Here is a 19673-nt window from a genome sequence, read left to right on the forward strand (position 1 = left end):
TATTGAAAAGCAGTGATCCTTTACAGGTTGTAAATTTTCTAAAGTGAGCATTTAAAAGTAAAACGTAAAGTATTTTTTAAAAAACAAAAGTAAGTCATACTTTTATAATTTTAATGAAATTTAAAAAAGAAATCACTGACAGATTTGTTGCACATAAGTGTTGGGAACTTGCATTTTTTTATATATAACCTGAAACTTGATAGTATGAATCAGAGCTCTGATAGTATATTGAGGTATACTCCTCTTATTATTTTACTAATATAACCTGAAACTAAAAAATGGTAACAAGAAAAATAGAAACTTCCTTTTACATGTAACAAGATATATGGAAAATGTAACACTAATTTTTCTCGAATCACTCAGTGCGACCCACAAAACAAATCTAACTTTGAATATTTTTCCTGTACGGGAAAAGGTTGGACCCCACTGCTGTAAAGGATTAACTTTTGAGAGATGGGACATGTTTAACAACCAGATTCTGCTTTTAACAAACAAGTAAAAATTATTTTAAAATGTTCATACAACATTTCAAAACTGGCACAATATCATTTGGGACAAATAATGATGTTATTCATAAAGTCAAGGCATGGTCAGAGGACAAAGACAGTGGACTCTACATAAGGATTTTTTTTTGGAAAAAGTTATTTTTATTTACATAACATATTTGCAAAAGAATAAGAGAAGTTTACCTCAATACGATATGTCGAACACTTCCGTATGATACTCTCCAGAAATTAAAACAAATATAACATAACATTTAATCGAAAATATTACATTACAGTAAAAAATAAATTGAAAACAATTTGTTTTCAATTTTTTTTATTTTTGTAATATTTTCGATTTTTTAGTTGTTTTCAATTTAATTTTTACCTTAATGTTATATTAGCTTTAATTTCTCCAGAGTATCATACAAAAGTGTTCTATGTATCATGTTGAGGTAAACTCTCTTATTCTTTTACAAATATTGAAATCAATGTAGAACGTACTGAGCACCACAGCTCTGGTTTATACTATCAAATAACATATTTGCCTCTAAGGCCATATTGTCCTGCGTGTGTGTATCATGTGTATACAATTGTGTGTTCACAGGCCAATTGGCATATTGCATAGCTTTGCATATTGCATAGACTCACAGGGAAAAGCCTACTCCTTCTGTCCAAAATCAGTTAATTACACCCTGATTGAAGAATTTCTTGTCTCCAATGGGATTCAAACCTAGACTTCTCCAAATGAGTGACGTGGCAAAACCACTGCAATGTCACAGAGGAGATCTAGAAAAGATGATGGAACGGAATGTTGCATCAAACATGTACCCCACAGACATTACTATGATAAATAAAAGTTGTACAGATGCATCATTTCCAGACTGCTTCACTCTTTCTTATGGTAGGCCAGAAACTTTTGTATATCAATTAAAAAATTTATAATCTTAGTAGAATTTGAAATTAGTTTTTAAAATTTTTTAAAGTAAAAAAATTAAAAGTTACCTTAAAGAAGACATCTATATACTGTTCTAAAGATGGTTTTTCCTAATAAAAGAGAAAGATAATTGTTGTATGTTATATACACAGAGAAAATTATATATTATACTTGCCATTGCATTTTTCCCCCCCTCTAAATTGCAATATAACAATTTTTATTAGATATGTAACTACTCATAGCTTAATTGATTTTTTAAAAATTATTATGTATGAACAGGATGTTCAACAAATTTTAAACTTCAATCCTTGACTTTCCCTGCAGATTTTGTATCATTTTTCTGCCACATGCAAGAAGGGAGCCAGGTGGATTTTTTCCATAACTGATTCTTCTTATTAAAGCATATTAGCTGCTTTCATATGTATATTATTTTATGAAAAGTAAAAAAACAGCAATATGTATTTTGTACAAATGATTTCTTTCACCTTTCTTGGATGTCAGTTGAAATTGTTTAAATCTATCTTTCCTTTTGGCACTTTATTTTAGATAGTAGTAAATTTCTGCCAAATATTCACCTGCTGTCAACAGAAAAGCATGCAGCTCTTTTCAGCACACAAATTAATAAGACGACAAGACAGCCTATTAACATCTCCTCTTTTAATACCCTTGCTACTTCAGTTTTCAGGCTTACCATACTGATGAATTATCAATACTAAGTGCCTGACAGTTTTTTGAAGGAATCGTACACGGTTTTAGGTTGTTCAATGTTGTACCCTAATAAAGCCAGCTTCCAGTGCTGGCATTGAGAGCAAGCAGCTTTTGATTTGATGATTTTTTTTTTTTTATTATTATAAAATGTCACAACTGGATATAGCATGGAATTACTTTGATTACAGCCATCTGTAACAATTGAAAATGGCCCATTTTTCAGAGCCATCACTACCATTTCTTTTCTTGCCTGTGCAATTTCATTAACAAAGCCTTTTGCTTTTGTTTTTCACAAATGTATTTTTTTTATATTTTATTTTATTTTTTTTTGGCATTTTGCCATTTGAAAACATATTTCTGAAACCTGCATGAGTAACAAAACTCAGAAGAATATGTTCTATGACAAAAGATGAATAAACATTCAGCATGTATGACGTAGTCACTATGAAATTCTACATATATTTTTCCATTTCTTTTTATGCACTATACTGTAGTGTAGTGCCTTATGCATATGCTTCCATGTTTACAAACGCTTGATTACAACGCACTGCCTGCCACTTGATTTTGATAAATTACATCTACATATGGTACGCAGGGCAAACACATTTAATATTTTACAATACATAGAATTTCTTGTGTAGAGAAAAAATACTACTTAAAATTTCTTGAAATTTTAAGTAGTATTTTTTGACATCTCACTTAAAGGCACTGTTACATTAGCTTCACACTACTCAAGTGCTAGGATATTACTGAACATAAACAAAGAAAAACAATATTATGATGTGTTTCTATTTTGCGATATAGACTACCATAGCATACCTAATGGTCAATTTTTTAATGAAAATAAACAGAAACATGGAAAATTAAAAAAAAAAAAAAAAAGTTATCTTTATCACCAACTTTATTACACTGTTGAGATGGAGAGAGAAGGGTCAAATCAAGTAAAAGTGATGAATTCTGCATTGTAAATGTGGACAATGGCAGCTATGGAAATAATCATACACCTTATATTTTTCTACATCTCCGTTCTTAAAGTTTTTCCTGTGGTCCATTAGATCTAATATTTTGCTTGTCATCCACTGCTGTTTGGCTTTCCTCTGGGCTTGTCAAAAAATTGCATTTTCAGCATCTATCATTATCTTCTTGAACAAGGTCCACTCAGATTCTGGATCTCTATCTAGTAGTGAAAATTACTATCCTCCATTTGTTCTTCAGTTGTACTTGTGAAATGTCTCCTACATACAAGCTGGCTAAGTTTTTCTTTGTCCCAGCCTCTCTTCAGTTCCTTACTCTTGATTTTTTAAAATTTTTTAATCAGATTCCCTATTAGTGGACAGTGGTCTAAGCCAATATCAGCTCGAGGATAGGTTTTGATGCTTTTAATTATATTAGCATATAATGCAAGAAAGCAAGCTTATATAGCATAAGAAGTAAAAAAAAAACCTTCCCATTTCATCCATAGTCACTCCAAATGTTTTCTAATTCAGCCTTAAATTTATTTAAGCTATCAACTTCCACAACAGATGGAAGTCTGTTCCGACAATCAACTAGCTGCTGGCTAAAGGAAAATTCCACACACCCATTCTACAACTGTCTTTCCTCAATTTGAATCTATTTTAATCTATTTTCCCTGGAACAGAAAAGTTAAACAGGTCTATAATTATTTGTATCACCATTTGAATCCCCTTTATGAATTGGGGATACATTTGCACTTTTCCAGTCCATGTGGACCACCCCTGAATATAAGGATGCTCTCATAATTATTGCTAAGGGTTTGCTAACTTCCCTCACTGCTTCCTTCAATATAACTGGATAGATTCCATCCACCTCAGGTTCCTTTTTTTTTTATGTTTAACTTCAACAATTTTTCCTCCACTTTGCTCTCAGTTATTACAAAATCACTTAGCTCCCTGTTAGAGTTTGATAAACTTCTGGCATTCCCCTCCTTGAATAACTCCTCATGTGTGAATGTAGATGCAAAATAGTCATTCAGTTTATCAGCTACTTGAGCAGGAACATCAATAGTTGAACTATCTATGTTAAGTGTACCAATCTGATTCATCCCCTTCCTTCTAGAGTTTACATAAGTAAAGAACTCTTTTGCTGTTTTTCTTTGCATCCTTTGCCAATGATATCTCTTAATCTGCCTTTGCCTGCCTAACCTCCTTTGTGACTTGATTACAGACTAGCTTATATCTGCCATAGGTTTCTGTGTCACCTGATAATTTATATGCATCCCACATTTTTCTTCTCTGCCACATGCCTTATTAGTTCATCTGACATCCATTTAGGCCTGAACCTTGAGCAGTATTTCTTAGTTGGTATGAAGAGCCTAGCAGCCTCCAAGACTAAGTCCCTGAAGGCTTCCTTGATCCCACTGTATAGAATTTAAAAACTGTCTGAGACCACTGTAGTCACCTTTATGAAAGCAAAAACTGTTCCCTTTACCCTTGATGGTAGTTACATCTTTAAGTAAATCCCACATCAGTACACTATGATTGCTGTCACCCAGTGGTTCTTTTATTTGCAAATACTTAATGCATGAATAATCACTACTGATAATCAGATCAAGAGTATTACTCCCTTTGACTGCCCCTCAAACATGTTGCTGTAGAAAACAATACTCCAATAAATCCACAAAAGTCTTGCTAGTGTGCAAGTGACCAACCCACAAGTTCCAGTCAATATCTGGAAAGTTAAAATCCCCCATTACAAGACATTCTGATTTACTGGCCCACTATTTCTCTGAACAACCGTTCGCTGTACTCATCAGAGTCATTACGCCTATAACACATGCCTACTCTCATTTTCCCTTACCCAGTGTTTATGTTATACCAAAAAGACTCAACATTGCACTGTCCACCCATGTCAACTGGATGCACTTCCTTAGATTTTATGTGTTTCTTAACTACAGCATAACCCCTCCTCCCTTCCTAGGTACCTCCGTAGCCAGGTGGGCAGGAGCAGCAGTGCATAGCATGCTTCTTGATTAGACCGGGGTTCGAGCCTGTGGAAAGGTCAAGGAATGACCACCACATATCCCTGGAGCAATATAGCAACTAATCTAATGCTCCTAAAAAAAAAAAAAAATAAATAATAATAACAATAACCTCCCTTCCTATCCTGTCTATCCTTTTTGTACACATTATACTCCCCAAATTCCAATTCTACATTGCTTATATCTGTGTGACACCATGTCTCTGATATCCCAATAATATCTGCCTTTGATGGCTTGATCAGCACTTCAAATTCATCAAATTTATTTACTATACTTCTAGCATTGGTGTTCATGCAAGTATACATGCACCTGTTCTTACTCTTAGTTACCCTAACACAGCCCATGTATTTACTTGTTCCATGATGACTTCCAGCAGCTCTTGAAACACCCAGCTACTTGCTCTCTAGGCTGCTGCTCATTGCAATAGAAGCAGTGCAAGAATCATTTTCACCTCTACCTGCTGTTAATCTGTTAGTCTTAACATTTGTTAAAGTTGCATTGGAAGGATGTTTTGCAGCATGATCAGCACATTCATTTCACAGAATTCCAGTGTGAGCTTGGATCGAGCAGAAGATAACCATTTGCTGATTCTCTTGGAGATATATCAGCTCATGTCTTATATGTTTTAGTAAATAATTGTTTGGTGAGTGGTTATTTTTCAAAGCTAGGATAGCACTCTGTGAGTCAGTATATATTATGCTTTTGTTGACTGACAGGCATGAAATATTTTCTAAGGCAATCTTAATGGCATGTAACTCAGCAGTATAACTGCTGCACTCAGAAACAGTAAAGTGAAACAGAAACAGTTGTATGAGAGAAAACAGCAGCTGTGCCCACTTCATTACCAGACCTTAAACCATCAGTATAGGTCTTAGTAAAGTCGGAATATTTTCCTGTGTGAGCAAGATGTATTTGTTGGGTGTTGACGTTTGCTAGAGCATCTTTGTCCCATTGCTGAAAGTAATCGTCACAAGGAAGTGTGATGGTAATCCATGGGGCATCCAAGTTAGTGAGGTCTCTGAGGATGTTATGGAGGTGAATATCCCAGCATTGTCTACAGTTCTGTAGTCTGATGCCTGTAGGCTGATTTGATCTAGGTTTGTTTCTGTAATGGATTGACCACTGTGGATCTTGTAGTAGTGGCCAAATAGAATGGGTGGGAAGATTTCAATTTTATCTGCATAGTTAAACAGTAACTTCTTTCTTTTGATACTGATTGGAGGATCATGCAGCTTAACATACAGACTTTGAACTGGAGACATTCTGTTTGCACCTAGGGCAATTCTAAGCAAAGAACTTTGAATAACGGTGAGATGTGCCAAAGCACTCTCCCTCCCTAGTAGAATCATAAATAGGTGCTCAGTCTAGACAAGATCTAATTAGGGACCTATAAGTGGAGTGGGGTATAACGATCTGTTCCATTATACACTAGTATGTTTATAAATGTTGTGCAATTATCAAGTATAAACCCCCATAAAACTCCCACTTATATATAGGCTTCAATAAAATCTATCCTGCTTTTAATTCTACTTTCTTCTGTTCCATGGTCAATCCTATGAGGTACCATGCATTTTTTCTTTCTTAGCAGGTACTTCTCATACTCAGCCTCTGCCAACGTATCCTTTTCTGTGGTGCTATTACAAATTAACCTGTCGTTTTTGTAGGCTTCAGTACGTTTCGACATTCAGTAACTTTCTCATGCCATCTTCTTCAGCACTATTAGACTGGCCATTTCTGTAATCATCCATCTCGGCATCCCCCTCATGCTTTATCTTTTTTGTAATAATATATATCATTCATAGTAACGATTAAAAATAATTTAAAGTGGTTAGAGTGGAATGATCACAAATAAATAAAAAATTCATAGTATCACATAATAACAACATGAAAATAATAATAAAAAAAATGAAAGAACAAAATAGTACAGGTATAACAGATGCACGGTGCCAGTCAATATGGCCTTCCCAAATCTTGTTGGCAGTTTTGTAAAATCATATACAAGATATTACCACTTTCAGGGTCATTTTGGCCAATTCAGTAGAAAAATTCATAAATAAAATCCATAACTGCATTTGATTTCTATCGCAAAGAGATTTTCTACTCTCACTGAAGATGAGGATTGAGTACTGGACCTTGTGCCTATATTCAGATTAAGAGACAAATACCATTATCCATATCCATGGTTCTGCTTAACTGTAGTTGCTAACATCTTTTTAAATTGTATAGAGAATGCACGGGCAACCTTTCCTAGTTTGGAGGCCAAATTATCATTCTGTCTCCAAGTCAAGGGCGGACCAAATTATTAAATAAAATAAATTAATATTAAATGAATTAAAACAAGTTGCTACTTCATATTTCATTTATTTATAATTAGATAGTATGAATCAGAGCTGTACTACTCAATATGTTCTACGTTGATAATAATATTAGTAAAATAATAAGAGGAGTTTACCTCAATATAGTGCATAGAACACTTCCGTATGATACCCTCCAGAAATTAAAACGGAAAAAACGAAAAAATCGACAACTTTCCGATACATTAGAGTAAAAAATAAATAATTAAATAATCAATTTAACACAATTCAAATCAATTTAAAACAAATAAAAATCAAATTAACGCAATTAAAAGAATCTAACGAAAATATTCAAAAACGATTTTTCTTCCTTATTTTTTCGTTAGATTCTTTTAATTGCGTTAATTTGATTTTTATTTGTTTTAAATTGATTTGAATTGTGTTAAATTGATTATTTAATTATTTATTTTTTACTCTAATGTACCGGTAAGTTGTCGATTTTTTCGTTTTTTCCGTTTTAATTTCCGGAGGGTATCATACGGAAGTGTTCTACGCACTATATTGAGGTAAACTCCTCTTATTATTTTACTAATTTATTTATAATATAATGCTTTGGTATAAAGCTCTACATAAATTTTATAATATAATGAACGACATAACAATTTAATGTGAAGATTGGCCTTGTACTTGAACTACAAGACTATCAATATTGACATTAATATTACTTAAGGATAATCACACAGAATTAGAGGTTTTTGTCTGTTATTCTTGTCCGAATTTTTGATTTATTGTATTTCTTCGTCGAAAAAAAAAAAAAAAAAAAAACTGTTCACACGTATATGTGCTGCCAAAAAGACAAATGATTTTTCTTGAAAAGGCGTGTAAATTTATATATTTTTCTTCCACCAAATAAAATTTATAAAAATCCGTCAAAGCAATATTGTTAAATTGTGATTTTAGCACTAAATCCACCTGAAGCTCAATAAGTTCCATCTGTAAGTTTTCTGGCACATTATTTACATCAGCCTCAATCGGAAGCAAATATAGCGAATGTGGAGTCTTTGTTTTGGAAGTCGGCAAACCTTGTATCAAATTGCTCTATTAGTGCCTTCAGTTCTTCTCCATAACAATTTATAAGGGATATTTTTATGAGTTGCTAGAGTAGGAAAATGATAACAACTTTTAGCTCTTATCTGACTTTCCAACAATCTTAGTTTATTACAAAAAGCTTTGACATGTCCATGCAGTTCATGAAACAATTGTTCTTGTTTTTGCAATTTGAGATTCAGTTCGTTTAGGTATCCGGTGACACCTACAAGAAATGCTAAATCACACACCCACTCATCATCTTTTACTTGGTTAATTGTGTTTCCTTTTATGTCCATAAAACCTGCAATGTCTTGTCTCAGATCATAAAATCGTTTTAACATTTTACCTTTACTCAACCACCTCACTTCACAATAATAAGACACATCTTCATAATCCGAAAATGGGTCTGCCAAATACTCCTTAAATTGGCGGTGATTAAGTGCACATGACTTAATAAAGTTAATACTGGCTACTACAACTTCCATAACACTTGTGAATTTAATCGATTTTGCACACAGATTTTGTTGGTGGATAATGCAGTGAAAATTTGTTAAATTTTCCTGATGGATCTGTAGTTCTATTGCTCTTTCCTGAACTATTCCAATAAATCCCTTCCGTTCATCAACCATTGCAGGGGCTCCATCAATGCATATGCCAGATAGCGAACTCCATTTAAGCCTAAATCTCTAGAAGACTGTGTTGACTGTTTCAAATATATCTTCACCGGTAGTTATTCCTTTTAATGGCCGAAGTGCCAATAATTCTTCCGTGATGTTGAAATCCGCATCAACTCCTCGAAGAGATATTGCTAGTTGTATCGGAGGCATCGGTGCTGTCATCCAAAGCAATTGAAAATGCCTTCAATCTAGCAATCTTCTCTTTTAAACTTTTTTTGATATCATCAGCCATAATTTCTATCCGTCGGACAACAGTACATCTCGACAAACGAATATTCTCAAAGTCTTTTTTCTTTTCAGGACATATTATACTTACAACATCCAGCAGACATTCTTTGATAAATTCTCCTTCACCAAATGACTTAAAATGCTTAGCGATTTTTTTGCTTACCACAAAGCTGGCTTTGACAATGCTGTGGTGCTGCATTCTTTGCTTGTTGAACATTTGTTGCTGGGTATCCAAGTTCTTCTTCAACTTCTGTATTTCATCTTTTCGTAGTTGTCCATCAATTTTTTGGTGATCCACATGTCTCGAAGTAAAGTGTCTCTTCAAGTTGTATTCTTTGTTGACAGATACGGATTGCTTGCACAGCAAACATTCAGGAAATCCTTCATTCAGAATAAAATAATAATCCTCCGTCCAGTTGTCTTGAAATTGACGATTCTCTGCATCTACTTTTCTTTTTTTTGATATAACCCCTGACATTGTCCCAAATTTATAAGCGATATTCAGAACTGTCAAACAAACTGTCTTCTACACCACAGGCACTGAACAGAACACAACATCAATGCAGGCACCGAACTGACACGTTGTAACACATTAACACACGCCGCTAGTCAAAGTGAGAAAGAAACCTTGGTGGGAGAAAACATGGTGTGTTTTGCACCAGTCATATGATATCAGCTTAATGTGAGTTCGTAGAACATACCATGTTTTCTCCCACCATGAATCAGACACACTTTGCTGAAATAGATTAGGGCCGGATCAAAAGAAGTAGAGGGCTGGATACGGCCCACGGGCTGACCATATGTGGTATAGAGCATCAGTTATACATTAAAAATCTGTGACACAGTCAGGACAGCTGTTTCAAAACTTGCTGGTTTCTTATCTGCTGGCCGATGGCTCTATTTGTCTAAGTGAACTGCTAAATTTCATTAACATTATTTTTTATTTTCATTAAAAAAAAATGTTATGTGCTTTACCTGTGTTCAATTTCCAGCACAGAGACTTTATGATCTCACTGAAGACCAAGGCAATCGCTCCATGAGAGAAATTGAAAATAAATAAAGCATAAGAATATTATTTAATTTAAGCTACTGCACAGTAAAAAAAAAAAAAAAAAAAAAAAAAAAAGCCCATGCCCATTCCAGAAGCTAAAGGTTTGCATGACAGTCATGTTTTTAAACTGAAATTTTACTTCTATTCACTACTTGGCTGTTCATTTAGACAAGTACATTATTCACAGCACAGCACGCCATATGTGTGCTAATACAGATCAACTGCCAGCTGATGAGAAGCCAGTAAGATTACAAACAGCTATAAATGTATAGTGGATTTATCTTTTCTGGTGATTCCATACAATTTAAAAATAACTTATGCAAAAGGTCTCGTCATCTTATTACAATTCAAAATCAAATGCAGGAAAAGCATACAAAATGATGATGTATGAATATGCTCTGGAGGAGCATATTCATACATCAGTATTTTGTGAAATATATACACTAAAAGAAAATAAGAAAACTTACACCTAATTCTGCCAGCAGAAGTGAGGCTCTATTATTGTCAAGTTGGAGAAAATTGTTAGGTGATGGATTTGACAGGAAGTCAGATACAGAAATCTAGAAGAAAACAGATTTTGCAGTTAGTATCACAAAATATTTACTGCAGAAACAAACTATCCAATCTGCATCCATTTGTTTATATTTAAACTAAATAATAATTTTTCGAATTTTTATTCTCCATCAATACAAATGTTGTTCAATTAATAGCATTAGCAGGGCAAGATTTTTATTTTAAGCACTGCTCACAGGATTACACTTATTTATTATTATTATTACTAGCCATATAGAGCAAGGAAGCCTGAGGCTTATGCTGCACCAGCTAAAAAAAAATTTCCGAGTTACCATGAGCGAGAGAGAGAGAGAGAGAGAGAAGTAAAAGGAAATCACCAAGAAAGAGAAGAATGATGATATCCAGCTCAGGACCCTGGGTGCTAAGCCCATACTCACCAGATATGAGCCCTTGGGGTATTTTGATGGGATTACAATAAATATTAGGAGAGGTGCAACAAATAAAAAATTACATCATGCCTTCTGTACCAGAATTAATGGAAATTAATTAATTAAATTTGCAAGACAGCAAATTAATAAATAAATATGTAAATTAAATTAATAAGTAATTAACCAAAAAAATTTATACCACTGAGAAAAATAAGTTACTACCATTTCACAATAAAAATCATTAGTTGATTAAATCCATATCATGCCTACCTTGAAATCTTTTGTTTATATATTGTGAAATCGGTGGTGAGATCTCTCAACACTTCAGTAGTTGCGTGACTTTTCATGACATCATTAGTTACATGGATGACAGTATTAATTTTTGCACTTGCAGATTTTTTTTTCTCTTTAAAAGATCATAATTGGTGTTTTTGGTAATCAATTTAATTCTATGCAGCATTTAAATTTCTGGAAGAAAAGACACTTAATGTTGATTAAGGAAAAAGGTATTTACTTCTAGCATATGCCTATTAGTCTATACATTTTGAAAAAAATGTTTCTTGAGAAAAAATTCTATTTTGATTTACCTATGCACTATGATGCTAAAAGAACAACTTAAAGTTTAGAACAACTAAGTTGTTCTTTAAACATCACAGTGCATTGGTAAATCGAAACAGAATTTTTCAAAAGAAACTTTTTTTTTCAAAATGTATAGACCAATAGGCATATGCTAGAAATTGATACCTTTTTTCCTTATTCAACATTAAGTAAATTGTGAAAATCTAAGCACTTCAGGTTGAGTAGAGTGAAAGCTAATTTTTTGAAGGAATACAGATAATTTTTAGACATTATTAGACATCCTGTCTTACTTCTTCAGTGAATAGATTGCCATTCTTATTACACTTCAACACCGCACACACATTCACTAAAAAAAGACAGAAATCAAGTCACTGAAGACATACAGAAAGTACCACAAAACAACTGAAAATTATTTATACTCCTTCTAAAAATTAAAGCCAAATTTTCTATGCAGGTTGAAGTCTAGATTTTCTCCAAAATAATTGCACTGCCTTTTATTACATAAAAATACAGAAACAGTATTTGTAAGTTACAAATACTGTTTCTTAGTATTTTTATTAATTACTAAGTTTACTGTTTTAAACAGTAAATTTAGTAAGATGTTATTTTTTATTCAAATGCTACATTATGAAATATTATTCTTATAGCCCATTTACAACAGTAGAGACATAACCACGAATGGCATTAGCATTAGTAGTGACAAATGATGCAAGAAAGGAAGCTTATACAACATCAACAAAAAAAATAAAATAAATAAATAAATAAACAAATAATTCCCATTTCACTATCCATTCCCTCCAATAGTTTGTCTAATTTGTCCATGAACTTATTTAAGCTATAAACTTCCACAACAGATGGAAGAGTGTTCCAACAATCATCCGCTGGCTAAAGGCAAACTTCTGTACATCTATTCTATGACAATCCTTCCTCAATTTGAATTTGTGCCCCTCATATACATAGTCTGATGATGCTGCAATTTGCCGAACTGAAGCATTTCTTGGTAAGAGCACCACTTTGTTCCACTCACCAATCTCACTGCCCTTTCGTTGTACTCATTCCAGCATCTCTACATCCTTCCTAAAATGGGGCTTCCAGACCTGAATGTAGTACTCAAGGTATGGCTGACCATTGCCTTAGACAATGGGATAATCACCTCCGTATCCTTGCTAGAAAATTTCCTGTATGTCATTGGCAAAACCCCATGAGCTGTCCTGACAGCCTGTCAGCACTGATGAGAGAAAGTCACATCCAACTGCATAATTACCCCAAGGTCTTTTTTCATTTTCCACTATCCTGAGTGCAGTACCACAGAGTTAGTACGTTACCCTAGGGTTACTGCCCATATGCAGTACTATGTATTTATCAATGTTAAACTTCAACTGCCATTTCTCAGCCCATCGGCCTAATTTGTTCAGATCCTGTTGCAATAGCATACCATCATTACTGCCATTAACCATCCTGCCAACTTTGTATCATCTGCAAACTTGGCCATTAAGACTGATATTCCTTAACAATATCATTGGTAAATGAAATTGTTAAGGAATATCTATTATTTTTTGCATCCAGTTCCTTGGTGACCACAATCAAACTGGCAGACAAGATTTCTCCTTAACAAACCCATGCTGTGTCTGAAGTATAATTGGAGCCTTATCTACATGATCCTTGCATTACTTCTTTAACCAGTGACTTCATTATTTTCCCTGGAACAGAAGTTAAACTAATAGGTCTGTAATTACTCAATTCACCCTTTGATCCCCTTTTTGAATTGGTGATACAGGTAGGATCTTTCAATTAAATTTTATTGATCAGTGAGGTAGAGGGATTAACAACCATGGTTCTGCTTGGTTCATTCCAGTGGTGCCAAAGGTAGCACTGGCCATAGGTCAGTGCTACCTTTGGCACCACTGCAATTAGACAGTAAACAGGAATGTTGGACTCCAAAATCAAAACTGATATCAAAATAAAATTTGAATAAAATAACTTCAAGAAGAATGCCACACTCTGAAACTAGAATTGCAACAAAAGTGCCAACAAAAGTAACTATTGCCATCCTGTGCAATTTGTGCACAGGATGGCAGCAATAGTTACTTTGTGACCACTTCTGTTGCAATTCTAGTTCAAAATCATATTTGATCCCCATAAGTGATCTCAGATCACTATAAACTATAAATTAGGGTAAGATGGGAAGATTTTGAAAATTTCATCTCTACAGGTGCAAGTAACAATTATGGGCAACAGTTTACCAGCTGAAATTTAGCACTGAAAGTGCCAATAATTGCTTTGAACTATTTCTGCAATGTGCTTGTGATGGTCACATCACAAGCACAATATTTTCTGTTTTTACTTGAAAATTATAGTAAAAAAATAAGAATTAATGAGCCTGATGTTTTTTCAATAAACAAATTCTCTCATGTTAATTATATAAGTTACTCCTTTTTACTGTACAATAATAGATAATATTGATGTTATACCTTATAAGGACCATGCTACGTCTGCCAGGGGCAAAAATTGAAGCTATTGCAGAACAGTTATCTTCTTTTGAGGGAATGAAAGGTGATATTGCTGCGCATGTTGGTGCAAACGATGTTAAGTACAGGGCAACCAAAGTTTTTAAAAGGATTGAGAAAAAGTTGCAAGTTAGGGCTGAATTTAAAAGTACCTGCAATTTTGCAACATATGTTAGGAGTGTTGTTATTTGGATTTTTTAGGAGCATTAGCAACTAAGGCCATATTGCTCCGGGATATGCGGTGGTCATTCCCTGATCTTTCCGCATCCTCCGTATTTGGTGGTGACGGGCTCGAACCCCGGTCTAATCAAGAAGCATGTGCTACGCACTGCTGCTCCTTCCCACCTGGCTACGGAGGCACCCTGTTAGGAGTGATCTGGAATGAGCCTTGTCACTGAACTTAATCTTGGAGTGATACGGTAAGGCTTACTGGGTAGTATATTTCTCCTCAGGACCAATGCCTATTAAAAGAAGGGTGCCCAAATATTTGCTGATACTATCAAGGCAATATTGGGTGTGGCAGAAAACTTTGTTTGTGTGATACACAGACTAACAGTTAATTATAGCCATAGGAGAGAGAATTGAATACTGCATTGCTTCTATTCAGACAAGAACTGTCCTGGACAGCATGGAAGGTTGGGGCTACACATAAGATTTGAAATGTGTTATTAAAACACAAACAGCACACATTTACTTGCTTATACATCAATACTAGGAGAACACTAAACAAATTTGAAAATTTTTTAGTATCGGTTAAGTCAGCAAATGGTGACCTTTAGGCAAATGAGAAATATGTGCAAAAAGGAAAGGAGGAATAGGACCACGTTATATCTGCTAAGGATTAAAGCTAACGATGTAAAACAGTTATCTTTTAAGAGCATAAAAGTAATACTGTTATACATATTGGTGCCAATGATATTAAGAATTGGGAATATGAGGTTTGTTTGTTATTTGGCATTTAGAAGCATTAGCAACTAAGGCCATATCGCTCCGGGGATATGCGGTGGTCATTCCCTGACCTTTCCGCATCCTCCGTATTTGGTGGGCACGGGCTCGAACCCCGGTGTAATTAAGAAGCGTGTGCTATGCACTGCTGCTCCTGCCCACCTGGCTACGGAGGTGCCCGGGAATATGAGGATCAATTAAACAAGTATTGAGCAGTGTTGAGAAAAAGTAGACACTTAAGATTAAAATCGAAAACGTTTGGAATTTTGCAGTCCTAACAGAGGGTACATGATAAGAACCTTGTCAGTCAAATGGCCAAGGTTTGTGGGACAGAATTTTTCTCAGAATGTCTGTGCTTGTTAACATGCATGCCATCCTTGTAAACAAGGATGGCATACACTTAAATAAAAGGAATGCAAGGATGCTTGCTATTGCTATCAAGGCAGTATTAGGTGGGTTGGAAAACTGCTATTTTAGAGGAGATACACAGACTAATAGTTTAACATTTGACCGTTAAGCTTCAGCAGTCAAATAGTAACAGAACTTTAAAACATTTAGCATTAGTAGAGGCATTTGATGCAAGAAAGCAAGCTTATGCAGAATCAGCCAAAAAAAAAAAAAAAAACCCCACTTCCACTTCACCCCTCTGTTCGTTCAAAATACCCGTCCAGCTGAGCCTTAAACTTATTTAGGCTATCAACCTCCACCACAAGGGATGGAAGTCTGTTCCACCAACCAACCACCCGCTGGCTAAAGGCAAATTTCCGCACGTCTATCCTACATCTGTCTTTCCTCAATTTGAATTTATGCCCTCTCAGGTGATTTTTCTGAGCTAGAGGAAGAATCCCATCAGCATTGAGCATGCTTAAACCATTCAAGGCTTTATACACCTCTATCAGATCACCTCGCTGGTGCCTAGTCTCCAGACACTGTAATTTGCAAAACTTAAGCCTTTCTTCGTAAGAGCACCCCTTTGTTCCATTCACTAATCTTGTTGCCCTTCTCTGTACTCGTTCCAGCAGCTCTACATCCTTCTTGAAATGAGGCCTCCAGACCTGTATACAGTACTCTAGGTGTGGCCTGACCATTGCCTTATACAATGGAATAATCACCTCCTTATCCCTGCTGGAAAAATTCCTGTATATCATTGACAACACTCCATGAGCTACTCTTGCAGCCCGTCTGCACTGCTCAGAGAACTTCATATCTGCCTGCACAACCACCCCCAAATCCCTTTCATTCTCTACCACTGTCAGTGTAGTACCACAGAGTTGATACGTTGCTCTGGGGTTGCTGTTTCCCATGTGTAGTACTTTACATTTGTCAATGTTAAACTTCATTTGCCACCTCTCAGCCCATCTGCTCAACCTTTCCAGATCCTGTTGCAGCAGCATAGTGTCAGTAGTGTCCTTGACAACCATGCCAACCTTTCTATCGTCTGCAAACTTGGACATTAAGCTTGATATACCATCATCAATATCATTTATAAATACAGAAAACAATAATGGACCCAACACTGAGCCCTGAGGGACTCCACTAATAACATTAGTCCACGATGAGCAGTGTCCATTGATTACCACTCTCTGTCTTCTCCCCCTCAACCACCCCTTTATCCATAGCAGCAATTTGCCTCCAATGTCAACACTGCTCTAATTTGTGTAGCAGTCTTCCATGTGCAACAGTATCAACAGCCTTTCTAAGATCCAAGTATATAATATCAAAGTTATTCCCTGCATCCAGTTCTTTTGTGACTGCATCATAGTATCCAATCAAGTTGGTCAGGCAAGACTTCCCCTTAACAAAACCATGCTGTGTCTGAGCTATAACTGAAGTCTTGTCTAAATGATCCTGCAGTGCTTCTTTAACCAGTGCCTCCATTAATTTTCCGGGAACAGAAGTCAAACTAACAGGTCTATAATTACTTGTGTCAGCCTTTGATCCTCCTTTGTGAATTGGGGTCACATTTGCACATTTCCAATCTATGGGTACCTCCCCTGAGTCCAAGGAAGCTCTCATAATTATGGCTAAGGGTTTGCTTACTTCCTTTGCTGCCTCCTTTAATATAACTGGATAGATCCCATCCACCCCGGGTGCCTTTCTTGTGTTTATCTTCAACAGTTTCTCCTCCACTTTACTCCCAGTTATTTCAAGATTCTGTAGCTTACTGCTAGAGTTGAATACACCTCTGGCATTCCCCTTGCTGAATAACTCCTCATGTGTGAATGTCGACGCAAAATATTCATTTAGTTTGTTAGCTACCTGAGCAGGATCATCAACAGTTGACCCATCGATATCAAGTGGACCAATCTGATTCATCCCCTTCCTTCTAGAGTTTACATAAATAAAGAACTCTTTGCTGTTTATCTTTGCATCCCTTGCCAAAGATTTCTCGTAGTCTGCCTTCGCCTGCCTAACCTCCTTTGTAACTTGGTTACAGATCAACTTGTATCTATCATAGGCTTCTGTGTCACGTGTTAATTTGTATGTATCCCATGCATTTTTCTTCTCTGCCATATGTCTCATTAGTTCATCTGACATCCACTTAGGCCTAAATCTTGAACAATATTTCATAGTTGGTATGTAAAGCCTAGTAGCTTCCAAGATAAAAGTTCTTTGAATGCTTCCGATTTTGAATTTGCTGTTGGTAACATCATCAGTTGGTCCCACTGTATAGAATTTAAATACTGTCTCAGTCCATCGTAGTCGCCTTTACGAAAGCAATAACCCTTCACTTTACTCCTAATGGTAGTTACCTCTTTGAGTAAATCCCACTTCAGCACACTGTGATCACTGCCACCTAGTGGTTTATTTACCTGCAGATTCTTAATGCATGAAGAATCACTACTGATAATCAAATTAAGAGTATTACTCCCTCTAGTTGCCTCCCGAACATGCTGATGTAGAAAACAATCATCCAATAAATACACAAAAGCCTTGCTAGTGTGTGAGTGACCAGCCCCCAAATTCCAGTCAATATCTGGGAAATTAAAATCCCCCATTATAAGACTCTCTGATTTACTGGTCCACTCTATTTCCCTGTACAGTTTATTATATTCATCAGAGTCATTAGGCCTATAGCACACTCCTACTCTCAATTTTGATCTGCCAATGCTTATGTCACACCAAACTGACTCGACACTGCACTGTCCAGCAATGTCGACTTGTTTCACTTCCTTGGATTTTATGCATTTCTTAACTAATAGCATAACCCTTCCTACCCTGTCTATCCTTTCTGTAGACATTGTACTCCCCAAATTCCAGTTCTTCATTCCTTATATCTGTGTGACACCACGACACTGAAATTCCCACAATATCTGCCTTTGATGTTTTGAGCAATACCTCAAATTCATCAAATTTATTTACTAAACTCCTAGCATTGGTGTACACGCAAGTATACATGCACCTGTTCTTTTTCTTAGCTACCCTAACACAACCTATGTGTTTATTTGTACCCCAATGATACCTAGCAGTCTCTGAACTATCCTGCATCTTATTTTCCAGGCTGCGGCTCATTCCAATGGAAGCAGTGCAAGAATCACTTTCACCTCTGCTAGTGGCTACTGTTAATCTATTAGTCCTTGTATCCCCCCCAATCTAGCAGTTTTCCGACCTACCTAACATTGCCTCGATAGCATCAGCAAACATTCTTGCACCCTTTCTATTTAAGTGTATCCCATTGCTGTAGAAGCAGTCTCTCCTGTTAACAAGTACAGACCAGGCTGAAAAAAATTCTACCCCTTGAGCCTTGCACAATCCTTCCAGGGCCGAATTGATCGACAGGGCTCTCATCATATACTCCCTCCTATCGTGTCTTGACAGAATTGCAGACACTTTCAAATTCAACCTTAATTCACAGCTTCTTTTCAACAGTGACCTGTACTTGTTAAGTAATTCTGCTGGTCTCCTACTCTTAATATCATTAGTGCCAACGTATACAACTATATCACCTTTTGTGCCCTTCAAAGATGATATCTGCTCTACAACGTCATCAACCTCTGCCCCTGGCAGACATACTCTGGTCCTGTTCCACCTATCCTTTTTACAAAGCATGTTTCCCTTTTCCCTGACAATAGAGTCACCAACAACTACTAGTTCCTTTGGGACCAGCGCATTCTGCCTTGGGGGCTGCCGCTGTGTTGCGCGATGACCAAGTGCAAGCTCTGGCATTGGTGTGGGCAGCTGAGAGCTTGATGGGCCCTCACTTTTAATGTTTCGAGGGCATCCACCCTGTCCTTCA

At 35.9% G+C, this 19673-nt stretch overlaps 1 protein-coding gene across 4 annotated transcripts in view; it reads right to left on the minus strand.

Annotated features, from left to right (window-relative positions):
• Positions 1 to 19673, minus strand: part of LOC150085522 (ran GTPase-activating protein 1-like) — a 384391-nt gene that overhangs the window by 82502 nt on the left and 282216 nt on the right. For all 4 annotated transcript variants that reach the window (XM_090374091.1, XM_090374088.1, XM_090374089.1 and 1 more), the window contains exons 11-12: positions 10932 to 11024; positions 1488 to 1529 (exon numbers count right to left, since the gene is read on the minus strand). In XM_090374091.1, the coding sequence (XP_090230217.1) occupies positions 1488 to 1529; positions 10932 to 11024 (135 nt within the window). The remainder of the gene's footprint in view (positions 1 to 1487; positions 1530 to 10931; positions 11025 to 19673) is intronic.

The sequence above is a fragment of the Mastigoproctus giganteus genome, chromosome 5 (genome assembly GCF_048544385.1).
Source record: "Mastigoproctus giganteus isolate SK-2022 chromosome 5, ASM4854438v1, whole genome shotgun sequence".
Taxonomy (NCBI): domain Eukaryota; kingdom Metazoa; phylum Arthropoda; class Arachnida; order Uropygi; family Thelyphonidae; genus Mastigoproctus; species Mastigoproctus giganteus.